Here is a 12,326-nt window from a genome sequence, read left to right as displayed (position 1 = left end):
CACTCTCAGAAATCATTGTATAGCATTTCTTTCTTTCTTTTTTTTTAAACTTTTTTTTTTTTATTTGACAGAGCGACACAGCAAGAGAGGGAACACAAGCAGGGGGAGTGGGAAGGGAGAAGCAAGCAGGCTTCCTGCTGAGCAGGGAGCCTGACGCGGGACTCGATTCCAGGACCCTGGGATCATGACCTGAGCCGAAGGCAGACGCTTGACGACTGAGCCACCCAGGCGCCCCTGTATACCATTTCTTTAGGACAAAATAAATAGACAAGCCTTGCAGGGGTATGTCAAGTTATTACATTCAATTGTGAACAGGAAAATAGCAAAGGATATTTACACATGGAACAGGAAGGAAGTATACAGGGTGGACTCCAGCTCTATCTACCCCCAAGAAAGACAAAAAGAAAAGCCCTCGATGACTGAGTGCCTTAAGTTGCAAACATATATTTAGTCAAAGCCAAGGGCGCTAACATTCACACAGTGAAATTTCATTCCCAGGCAAGGATATTTTTCTGTGTAGTAGTGACATTCATTTATTTATTTTTTTAAAAAAAATTTTTATTTATTTATCAGAGAGCGAGCGAGCACACAAGCAGGGGAAGCGGCAGAGGGACAAGCAGCTTCCCTGCTAAGCAAGGAGCCTGATGCGGGACTCAATCCCAGGACCCTGGGATCATGACTGAGCTGAAGGCAGATGCTTAACCGACTGGGCCACCCAGGCGTCCCATAGTAGTGACATTTAAAGGGTCACAGATCATAGACTCAGTCACTTAAAAATCAGACGAAAGCCATGCTGATCCTCACCGACATATTTAAAATATTCATTGTTTCTGGTGGTGAACTGACCTTACCCCACCCCCACCAGGCCGTGAATCCCTGCTATGAAGAATGAAGTCTGGCAGCCAAATTAACCACCAGTGAATTCTGACTCCCAAAACCATGTTCTTTCCATTCCATGGATAGATAACCATAGATGAGTCGTAACTGCTCTAAACTTCACATGCCTCATGTGTAAAATGGCACGATAAGATCTACCTTGTTGTCAACAGTAAATAATTTCTCTTATATAATAATCACTCCACAAATAGCAATTTCTCTTCAATTATCAAGTGGGAGGTTCTACGAGCTGGCAAAATTTGAGGGAAAATGAATCAGTGTTGTTGTTTTTTTTTTCTCTTTTAATCTCACCTTCACTTTTTTCTGTTCCTCAAGAGGTGTGGTCCATTATGTTGAAGGTCAGACGTTCTAAGAACCACGTGTTAGCTGGCCAGCCCAGGTCTCCAGGGAGGAAAAAGCTAGTGACTGTCCCGTGGACACATTTCTACCATGTGGGCCGCACAGGGCCTGGCACTTCGTAGGTTCCAGATAAACATTTATGCAAGAATGGAGGGACAGGACAAAGAAGGAAGGAAGGAGAGGTGGGGCGAAGGAAGGGAAGGAAGACTGAAAGTGGTTGGGATTTTTCTTCTGTCATCGAGCTCCAAGGACAGGGTGCTCGACAGGCACAGGATGAAGAAAAGCAGTGCATCCCCGAAGACACACCTTCCTGTACACAATGTAGCCGTGTCTGCACTGAGACTCTTACACGTCTTCGTTGACTTCTTTCATGGAATAAAGAATGGAAAGAAAAACAGACTGGGAAAACCCATCCACTTCTAGAACACGTTGCTACAATTAGAAGATGAAGAATTAAGAAGTGCCATCTTCCTCTTCAGTAGGAACAGTGATCAAGAAAACGTGAAGTTTGGGGCACCTGGGTGGCGCAGTCAGTTAAGTGGCCAACTCTTGATTTCTGCTCAGGCCATGATCTCAGGGTTCTGGGATCGAGCCCTGTGATGGGGTGGCCTCTGCACTCAGTGGGGAGTCTGCTTGAAGTCTGCCCCTCCCCCCATTCATGCATGCTCGTGCTCTCTCTCTAAAATAAATCTTAAAAAAAAAAAATGTGAAGTTTGAGGGGAGGGCCATGTGATGGAAACAGAGACATGAACTCATCCTGTGTGTGGCCTTGGGCAAGGTGCTTCACACACTGGAGCTGTTTTTCCATTTGTAAAATGTTGGAGTTGGTCCAAATCAATGGTTCTCAATCTTGGTTTGCCATTAGAACCACCAGGGAAGTTTCTACGTGTCCTCATGCTCAAGCCATTGTTCATACATTAGAAACTCTGGAGGTGGGCTTGGGGCACCAGTAGTTTCAAAGCTTCCCAGATGATCTCAATGTGCAGCTGAACTTGAGAACTACTCGTCCAGGTGATCTCGAGTCTCTCACTACCCTAAGAGGTTCTCAGACAAGCAGCATAGGCATCACTTGGGATCTTGTTAGTAATCAAGACTCAGGCCTTACTCCAGAGCTCCACAATCAGAATCTGCATTTTAACAAGACGCCCAGCTAATTTGTACTGACCTTAAAGTCTGAAAAGTCTGGCTTAGCCACTCTTGCGTCCAGCTCTTTCATCTGATGATGTTTTGCTTCTGGTGCTGCTATTTCAATATAATTTTGGATCTCAGAGCCAGGCACAATGTAAGTATTGAAAGTTCTATACGTGTGTTATGGATATATATTCCGAAGGCACAAAAATATCCCGTCACACCTGTACCACATAGGGGGCTCTGTGAAAATAGATTGAAAACAAAAGTAGCACCATAAGAGGTGTGGATGATTTTATGAGATTCCGATCAAAGATTGCTTTTTCCTTTGTAGAATGCAGTGAGGCCCCCTAAAGAGCCCTGCTCTTCAAAGTCAGCAACGCCAGTGTGATTATTAAAAACACCTGCCTCTGCATGGCCGTTTGGATCCAGTGTCTTCTCACCTGGCCACACATCATTTCCAGGCTCCTTCTCTGTTCCTCATGCTACCTGACGGCACCTTTGTCCACAGCTCCCCTCAGGAGATAGTAAGTGGTTTGGCCGAGGAGAGTTTGACCACTCTGGAAGTTTCCTGTTGTAATGCTCATCCCTTCCGTTAAGCCTACAGAAGAGAAGTCTGCTCTGATGAAAGCAAAAAACAGAAACCTTGTCGACTTGATAACTCAGGGCTAAGAAGGCAGGATGGCCCTCATGTGTTAGTCTACTCATGTTTTATTAGGATTTTTTGGAGTAATGGTTTATCTGGAGGAGGGAGTCATTTGGATCAGCATGTTTAGGGAGGAAAAACTCCTACTTGCTGATTTAATTCCATTTCTAGACATGAGGTAGCCACCAACGTGGTGCCCTGCCCAAACTCCCTTGGGCCTTCCCATTCTAGTAGGACTTCCACAGTCAGCATCTACAAGGCTGGGGGCTGCCTTTGGTTGTCAGCACAGCAGTAAGTCCTGGGATCAGTACCCTGGTAGATGCCTTTTGGATGAGATCATGTCGAGAGGCATGTTCTAGGCTGGCTCTGGCATGATGCTCAGTGCACAAAGCTCCAGTTGCCCTCAGTGATGACCCGATGCTACATACTTGCTATTTCCTTCCCTTCCTGATTGACTCCCCACTCCCCCGCCAGTGTCCTCGGCACCTGCAGAGAAAATCACTTCCCCTCCGCCCCTTGCCTTGTGGTGTGCTTGTGGGGAAAGCCACACTGAGGCACATTTTAGATTCCATTTCCTTTAAGATATTTGCAGGTAGGCGGTTCATATTTCTATTCTTTCCTTTCACTTTTAATATTTTCAGTAACTCAAACCAGTTTTGGTACAAAGAGTAATGGCCTGGAAGAGGTCATCTTATTACCTTATTCATGAGACTCATTTGACATCTGAAGCCACCGAGGAGTAAGATGAGGAAAAAGATTTCTATAACAGCAGAGCCCAGCGGAGAAGGGCCCTCCGTTCCAATCCCAGTTCTACACTTGTCAGTTGTATGACCTTGGGCAAGTCGCTTAACCTCTCTGACTCCATTTCTTGACACTTCAAAAATGGGGGAACCAATGATCACTACCTATAGAGTTGTGGGTGTTGAGTAAGATGATGCATGTAGAGTGTTTAGGACAGGGCCTGTCACTCTTCTCTATGAACAGCTCAATGGCCTAACTGGTTACTAACCAAGGACACTGAATCCATTAGGATACCTTCAACCATAAAACCAAAGATCCAATTAAACACGACTTATGCCAATAAGGAGATCCATTATGGTGTAAATGAAGAATCTGCAGCAAGAATCTTCCCCATCTCCACTTCTCTTATTTTATTGGCTAGGATTAAGGCATATGCCCATTATATAACCACAAATCAAGCTTATCAAGACAAACTTCCTCTTTCTCCATATTCTTCCTTTTATATCTAACACTAGGTCATAGGGGTGTCAGAGAGCTATTGCTGTGTAATGGATAGTCACAATAAGCCTCAGTAGCTTGGCTGGCACCGCTGACCTTGGCTGAGCTCATTCATGTATCTGTGGGTTGGACGACGTACATTAGGCTCGATTGAGGTGCTCCGTCCCACCTGTTCCTCATTCTCCTTGGGCTACGATGCCGGCTGGGGCATGGTCTTCTGGCGGCAGTGAGAGAGGCTCAGGTGTCTTATGACCTATGCTTGGAACTGGCAACTTGGTTAGCTTCTGCCCTTATGCCATGGCCATTTGTCGAAGCAAGTCACAGCCAAGTCCCGAGGAAAAGCGATGAAACCGAAGGGTATGGATGCAGAGAAGGGGTGGTGGAGGGACCAGTCGTGTTTCTGCCACTAGTTTCTGCACTGGTTACTATATTACAGTATCGTCCGGTGGTCCCATGTGAGTAAGCTGTCGCACATGAGCATGGGAGGTCACTTGTCAAATGGGGTTGCCCAGGACTTGGTGACCTTCCAGCTGTAGCAGCCCGTGATTTGCAGTTTGTGGAAGAACACCTAGCAGAGTATGAGGAGAACCTAAACAAAAGTGGTATAGAAGTGTTCTGAACCAGCGTTCTTGGTTCCCGCTTTGACTTAACCAGATTCTGAAATCCGAGCGCAGGTATCACCGAAACTTGCCGCGAAACAGCAGTCTGAAACAGATGGCGCGACGTGGTGACTCTGACCAGAGTGAAGCGCACTGAGTCTGGGGGACGTTTCTCTGGTGAGCAGAGAGCGCGCGCGGAGGAGGATGCGCGGGTCGTGCTGGAGGCGGGTCCCAGCCAGATGTGCGCGGCCCGCCCCGCCCTCCCCGCGCGCGCCGGGCCCCGCCGCACCGGGAGAGGAGCCGCCGCGCGCCTCGCCAGGGCGCCCCCGCCGCCCGCTGCGACCGCGCCCGGGAGGAGCGGAGGCCCCGAGCGGCCGAGGAGAGCGGAGGCGGCCGGCCCGCAGCGCCCCGGGACCCGCGCCCTCCCGACAGGGGGCTCAGGAGGAGCAGCGGGGGGCGGCGGAGGGAGGCCCCGCGCGAAGATGCGGCCGCGCTGGGCCCTGGCGCTCCCGCTGCTGTTCCCCTGGGTGGCAGGTGGATTAGCGAACACGGCCAGGTGAGTGTCTGTTCCTCTCCCGGCCTGAGCTCCTCCTCGCGGCCGCTTCTGTCCTCGGTCCCTCCAGGTACCCCGCGGGGGTGTGCGCGCGTGTGGTTGTGCGTGCTGAGACGGGCTTTCCCCAGGTGCCAGGCCCGGGGCGCGCACCGGCTTTCCTCCCCGCGCCCCTTTGGCGAGACTTGTTCCCAGACTCTCTGCACCCAGCGGGCCCCACGGAGGAGGGAGGCTCTGCGCGCAGCCGGGTGGGTGCGTTCTGGCTTGGTGGTCGGCGCGCATCTACTGTGCCCGCGGGGGTGCGAGTGGCGGTGGGCGGGTGGGTCCTGGGCCTGTGTAGTTTTGTGTTTGCCGTTCTATCTGAAGCGCACCAACTGATTGTCAGTCGCTGGTTTTGCAGAAACAGGACAACAGAGTAAGCATTTGCTGTGCTTGGGCTGAGCCCGCTGGGAAGGGGGCTCCTCTACTCCGTGCCTTTCTGATTAAGGTTAATGAACTGGAAAGAAAGGATGTGGTTGTCAGATGAAATCGACTCCAAAAAGGAGTCTATGGCAATTTAGAATCTGAAGCCGTTTCTCTACTGTTGGTAAACTTGTCGAAGCCCTGAAACTTATTTTTCCTGAGATCAGCAAAGCCACTTAGTAAGTGCACGCGTACATGGTGCTGTCGGCTTGGCACTATTCTAAACACTCTAGGACTATTAACCCATTTGAGAGCCCGTAAGTGTTCTGTGTGACAACTACTAGTATTATAATCCCCTTGTGGCAGAGAAGAAAAATGAGGCATGGAGAAGTTGAATAACTTGCCCAAGGAGGCTCAGCCAGTAGTAAGTGATGGAGTGGGCATTCAAACCCAGGTGGTCTGGCTCAGGGGCCTGCTCTTCTCTAGGGCACTGGGGCAGCCTTTTAGGAATCACTCACTGGAAAAGCTTTCCTGGTTCTCTGGCTGTGATATCTTGCCTTGCTCAGAGCACTAAAGCAGCGTTTCTCCTCTGGGGCACTGTTGACCTTTTGCGCTGGGCTGGATAGTGCTCGGTTGGGGATGGTCCGAAAGCTGTCCTGTGCGTTGTAGGATTTTGAGCGGTATCTGTGGCCTCCACCAACTAGATGCCAGTAGCACCCTCTCCACCAAAAATGTCTCCAGTCTTTGCCCAAGGTGGAGATGGGGGGCAATGGCTTGCAGAATCACTGCCTTGTGGAGATTTTTTTAGTCAAACAATTCCTGGGGAGAGCAGGCTGAGAGCCTTGGTTTGGAACAGGCTTCTGAAAGGTGAGCCTGACTATCTTTGTTTGACTTACAGGAAAAAAATCTTTCATCAGTCAGCCGCAGTATTAAGGGATTTTGAAGTTCAAACAGAACAAACCTCAAACCAGGTTCTCAGAATGTAGGATCGTAAGTTTCAATTTCCTTTCCACAATAAAAATGTAAGCAGATGCAATTTGCTCATAATCACATTCTCCCTGAACGTTGGAGGTTCTTGTATTGTTAGAAAGCCCACTTAAGAAAGACCAACTGCTTTTGGGAGATGAGATTAGCAGTTCCTTAGCAGCCTGCAAACGGACCTCCAAGAGCTTCACTTTCAAAGCGCCACCAAATTAAATGAAAAGCTGAAAAGCCCCCCTATAAACCAAGGAATATTAAAATGAAGAATCCATGTCCGGATTCTACAATTCTGTGGTTTTCAATTTGTGAAATGTGCTTTCTTTACACAGTATCAGGTTCCCAAGCTGGTGTGTTTCTTATCTGCTCAACAGGCTTGGAAATGTGAAGCGGTCAGCTCTTTGGGAGCTGCCTATACACCGTGTTCCATCAACTCCAGCCTCCACATGAGGGGTGATACCTTTACAGAAAAGGCAAGGTGCCCACTGCTTGCTTCCTGGGGCTTCACAGCCCACTGTGACTGCTCTGTAGAAATTTCTAATATAAGCACTGGGGTGTTTTTTAATTTTTTTTATTTAAAAAAATTTTTTTAAGATTTTTAAAGATTTATTTGTGAGAGCGAGAGCAAGCGAGCACACAAGCAGGGGGGAGCGGCAGGCAGAGGGAGAAGCAGGTTCCCTGCTGAGCACGGAGCCTGATGTGGGACTCGATCCCAGGACCCTGGTATCATGACCTGAGCTGAAGGCAGACACTTAACTGACTGAGGTGTCCCGTGGGTTTTGTTTTTTTTTTTTTAAATAGAAATACTGCACCATAATTTTAGTGATCTAGAAAACTGCATGCCACCTAAATGATGCTTAGTGCATAGTAGACAGTTAACATTCATCAAATGAATAAATCATCATCAGCATGCATTTTCCTGGTCATAAGCATCAGAATTTGGCTTGAGCCCTATACTTTTTGTTTTTATTTCTGTTTGTTTATTTATTTATTTTTTTTTTACTAGGCAAAGGACTTTATTAACCTTGTTTCAAACTTTATTCCCAGGCTTTTTCAGCTTAATTAGCTGCAAAGAATGAATTGTGTCTAAGCAAAAGCTGAAAGGAGCTATAGTATCCAAGGGGCTTGGGCTTAAAAATACTAGAGATCTAGGTTTTATCAGATCCACAAACAAAATTTTAAAACACAGTCATAATATAAAATAGCAGCTCCCAGTAACTTCTTCAAGTTTTGTCTTCTTCAGAAGGTAACTCAATTCCATTTGCTTCATTCTTGGAAGCTTCATCAAAATTCTCCCCAAGATCTGGAACTTCATCATCCTGGTCTCCGGTAGCAAGTGGTGTTTTTCCACCCACAGATTGTGTGGGCAGAGCTTCAGCTAGTCTTAAATGAGTCAGACGATCTGCACCAAGTTGGTGTCAGATGCCAGGTAGCATAGTATTCCTGTCCGCTGCCTGCCACGGGGCTCGATCCCAGGACCCTGTGATCATGAGCTGAGCTGAAGGCAGACGCTTAACCGACTGAGCCACCTAGGCGCCCCAGAACTGAAGTTTATTTTTATCATGGACTGTAGCCCTTCTCTGAACCACCTTCTTTCAGTGAGCAGTTCCTTTCCCACCAGTGCACACTTGTGCTTGCAGTTTGGCGAGTTTCTCCTGGTTTGTGATGGTTTCTTTCATCTTGTTGGAGCAGAAATGCGACCGCGAGGGGGACTAGGGTTGGCGCTCAGGGGGTGTCGGGTGGACCAGCTGAGATTCAGTCGAACCCTAGACTTTTTAAATGCCCTTTGGGCATGGGGACCATTTGCCAGTCTAGAACATTTATTGATCTGAATTCCCTCTCCACAGGGTTCTAGGACCTAACACTGGCATCTTTTGGCCTTGAGCACATAAGATAAATATTAATTTTGCTATTCTTTTCACGTTTGGAGCAACTCCCTATTTATAGTGTATTTTTGTTATACATTTTTTTTCTTTATTGAATTCAAATAAAAATAACGTGAGATGAAGGAATGACTGGGTTCATGCTGAGGGTCTACACTCAGGGAGAGATGCCTGCTTTCTGTAAATCACACCTGCGTTGAGAACTGATCCCTCTCAGAGCCCCGCTAAGGAAGTGCCATTGTAATAATTTTCCACAAACTTTGTGGCTTAAAAAAACACAGATTTATTCTCTTAGAGTTCTGGAGATCAGAAATCCAAAGTAAGTCTTAAGGGGCTAAAATTAAGGTGTTGGCAGGGCTGTTCCTTCTGGAGGCTCCAGGGGAGACTCCGTTCCTTGTCTCATAGCTTCTAGAGGCTTCCAACATTCCTAGGCTTGTGGCCACGTCACTTCAATCTCTTCGTCACCTTGCTCTTTTTTCTCTTAGCCTCCTTCCTCCCTTATCCCTTACCTATGATTATACCAGGCCCACCCAGATAATCCAGGATGGTCTCCTTATCATAAGATCCTTAATTTGATCACATCTGCAAACTCCCTTTTGCCATATAAGATAACATTTACAGGTTCTAAGGATTAGGTAGGACGTGGACATCTTTGGGGAGGCCATTATTCAGCCTTGCATAGGAAGTGTGAACTGTGAGTCGGTTGTTCTTGGTTTCTCATTTTGAAACATGATTTTAGTGATTTGTGAGTGGTTGAGGTATCATTCATCTCCTATTCTTAAAACTAGAATTTGTGGGAATATCCCCAAAACTCAAGAGCTGAGTTTTTCTAGGAAATAGTGACCATGAAATGTTTGATTACAACATAGAAATCACTTCTGAGCAACCTTATTTCAATAGTTTCATTGGTTTAGAGGATATTACGGTCCTATTTATATGTGATTTATATGCATAAGCCAAGGTTGTGTAAACATTAAAATGAAAATAAGTCTATTATCTAGTCTTCATAAATCCGATTGGCATTCAACAAATACTGGTGGAGACTCTACTACGTGTCAACACTTTTCAGTGTGATTTCAATCACTTCTCTCATCAACCCTAAGAAATAGGTAATTGTGCCTATTTGACAGACATTGGGATGGAGAAACTTGAAGAAATTCGATGAATTTCCAAGAACTTTATTTGATACGATTTTCTGCTTTAAGAGCAGTGCCATTCCAATGTTCCACATTTATTTCTCCAAAAATATTGGATACATAAAAGCTGACATTTTTGCAAAATACATTCTCATACGTTATTGCCGATGATCTTGTTTAGCTTGACTCCTGCCCAGTATGACCCAGGGATGTGTGTAGAATAAGTGAGGGATTTCTGAGGCTCCACCCTCCCCAGTACACTTCCTTCCTCTAAGTTTACATTCTCTCAGAAGCAGACTCTGAGATCAGGATTTGAGTGTACGTGGTTTATTTGTGAGATGACCCCAGAAAGTTCTAATAGGGAAAGAATGTTATGGAAATAAGTTACCACTGTGATTCAATCCTGCTGGGCAATTCTAGAAGATAGTAGGACACAAGCCTCAGAGCTAACCCCCCTGAAGGCAAGGGAGCTGGGGTATTTATACTCCCAACAGTCATTGGTTGAGGGCTTCTGAGGAGGGGCCACGTAATCAGGGTCTTATTACTTAGAAGGGGAGAACAGATATTGAGGTACCATTTGCAATGTCAGCCATGTGTAAATTAGGGATCATATCCCGTTTACAGATGAATAAAGTGAGTTTCAAAAGATTAAGCGATTAAGTGATTTGCCTAAAATATCACAGTGAACAGGTGGCAGATTGAAAGCCATGGCTGTCTCCCAAGGATAATTAGATCACTTTCCATGGGGTGCTTTGTCCAGAGTAATCAGCAGTACTTCCTGTTTCATCAGTTAACTTGCTGGGTTTCAACGTAGTGGTTCCAATAACCTGTTTTAAGTCTGAAGGTTGTGCTTATGAAAACAAACAAAAGGCAAAAGACCAATACTCTAAAAGTAGCTAAAATTAATTCACTTCAGGTTCAACATGAACAAATGACATACTCAAACATTCTCCTGAATGCCAGAGATACATATCTATCTGCTGCCCCCACTGAACAACTTGGGAGGGCAGGCAACATACCTGTCTTTTTTGGTGAGTGGGGTGCAGGGTGAGGGTTGTTAACTCTAGCTCCTAGCCCAGTTCCTGGCACATAGTAGGTGTTGAATAAAAAAATTGGTGCATTAATGAATGACCACAGGACTCTGGTGGAGAGGCAGATAATGTTACTTACATATAAATAACGTGTGTTTATACTTCTATATATAAGCATTCAAAAGAATGATTATGTATATTTATGTTTTTACATATTACACTTGACCTATAACACAGGTTTGAACTACACGGGTCCACTTATTCGTGGATTTTTTATAGTACAGCGCTGTGAATGTGTTTTCTCTTCCTTATGATTTCCTTAATAACATTTTCTTTTCTCTAGGTTACTTTATTGGAAGAATACCATATATAATACATATACAAAATATGTGTGAATCAACTGTTTTCTGTTATTGGTAAGGCTTCTAGTCCAGAGTAAGCTTTTGGTAGTTACATTTGGGGGGAGTCAAAAGTTATACAAGGATCTTTGACTGTGCCAGGGGTCGGCACCCCTAGCTCCCATGTTCACCGATCAACTGTGTATGTTTATGTGTATATATATGCATGCAAAATTATGTGTGTGTGTGTATACAGAGAGAGAGAACATACAGAACATATGAACCATTCCATAGAAATCAGATAAGAGAAATTGAGTCTGCATGAGTCAGTCAGGGAAAGTGGAGGACAGGGGATGACATTGAAACTGTCCTTGTGGAATGAACGTGAGCCCACCTGACCTAAAACAGAGGGGAGAAGGCAAGTTTGCAGTACTTACTTCCCAGTAGGTATTCCATAGGAATAAATAAATGGCTGGCTGGATCGATACATAGCTGCAAAAGGGATATAAAAGGAAGGCTTTGGCCCCAGATAGGAAGTGCACTGGCCAGCATCTGGGGGCACGAGCCCAGTGACAGCCAAGAAGGCAAGCTGGAAACAGGCCGCGAAGAGCCCTGTATTTTGAGCCAAGGAGCTTGGGCTTTGTTGTGAGAGCAGAGAGCAAAGCAGGGCATTGCAGGCTGTGTTCTGTAAAGATAACCCCATCGTGACCAATTCACGCTCAGAATGATCCCACAATCGCACAGAATTATCTTCAAGGTAATACACTGTAGTTTAGTGAAATTGGCAGCCTTTTTCCTTTCCGAATGTACATACTATCAGTGTGTTTATAATCCATGGTAGCTCAGATTGGATGAACACAAATGCAAAATTAAAACTCAACATACCAAAGCAGCAACCATCTTTACAAAGATCATCACGTTTGCTCTTCAAGTATTGCTCTGTTTCTGGGCACGACGTGTATGAGTTATCTGTTGCTATTCAACAAAATACTCCGAAGCTCAGAGATTTAAAACAGCATTTATTTATTACCCCTCACTGTTTCTGTGAGCTGGGAATTCAGGAGCACTTTAGCTGGATGGGGCTTGGGGTTTTTCACGAGGTTGCAGCCAAGTTATTGGCCGAGGCTGTAGTCCTCAGAAGGCCTGACTCCAGCGGGGGG

General features: G+C 45.9%; 1 protein-coding gene across 4 annotated transcripts in view; it reads left to right on the top strand.

Moving 5' to 3' along the window:
• The first annotated feature begins 5,119 nt into the window (after window positions 1–5,119).
• The window catches only part of EGFL6 (EGF like domain multiple 6), a 58,436-nt gene continuing 51,229 nt past the window's right edge, over window positions 5,120–12,326 (top strand). For all 4 annotated transcript variants that reach the window (XM_078063983.1, XM_078063982.1, XM_036100004.2 and 1 more), the window contains exon 1: window positions 5,120–5,404. In XM_078063983.1, the coding sequence (XP_077920109.1) occupies window positions 5,331–5,404 (74 nt within the window). In that variant the 5' untranslated portion in view covers window positions 5,120–5,330. The remainder of the gene's footprint in view (window positions 5,405–12,326) is intronic.

This window comes from Halichoerus grypus, chromosome X (genome assembly GCF_964656455.1).
Source record: "Halichoerus grypus chromosome X, mHalGry1.hap1.1, whole genome shotgun sequence".
Classification (NCBI taxonomy): Eukaryota; Metazoa; Chordata; class Mammalia; order Carnivora; family Phocidae; genus Halichoerus; species Halichoerus grypus.
The sequence above is the reverse complement of the archived record's forward strand: the minus strand, read 5'-3'. Positions and strand labels throughout refer to the sequence as shown.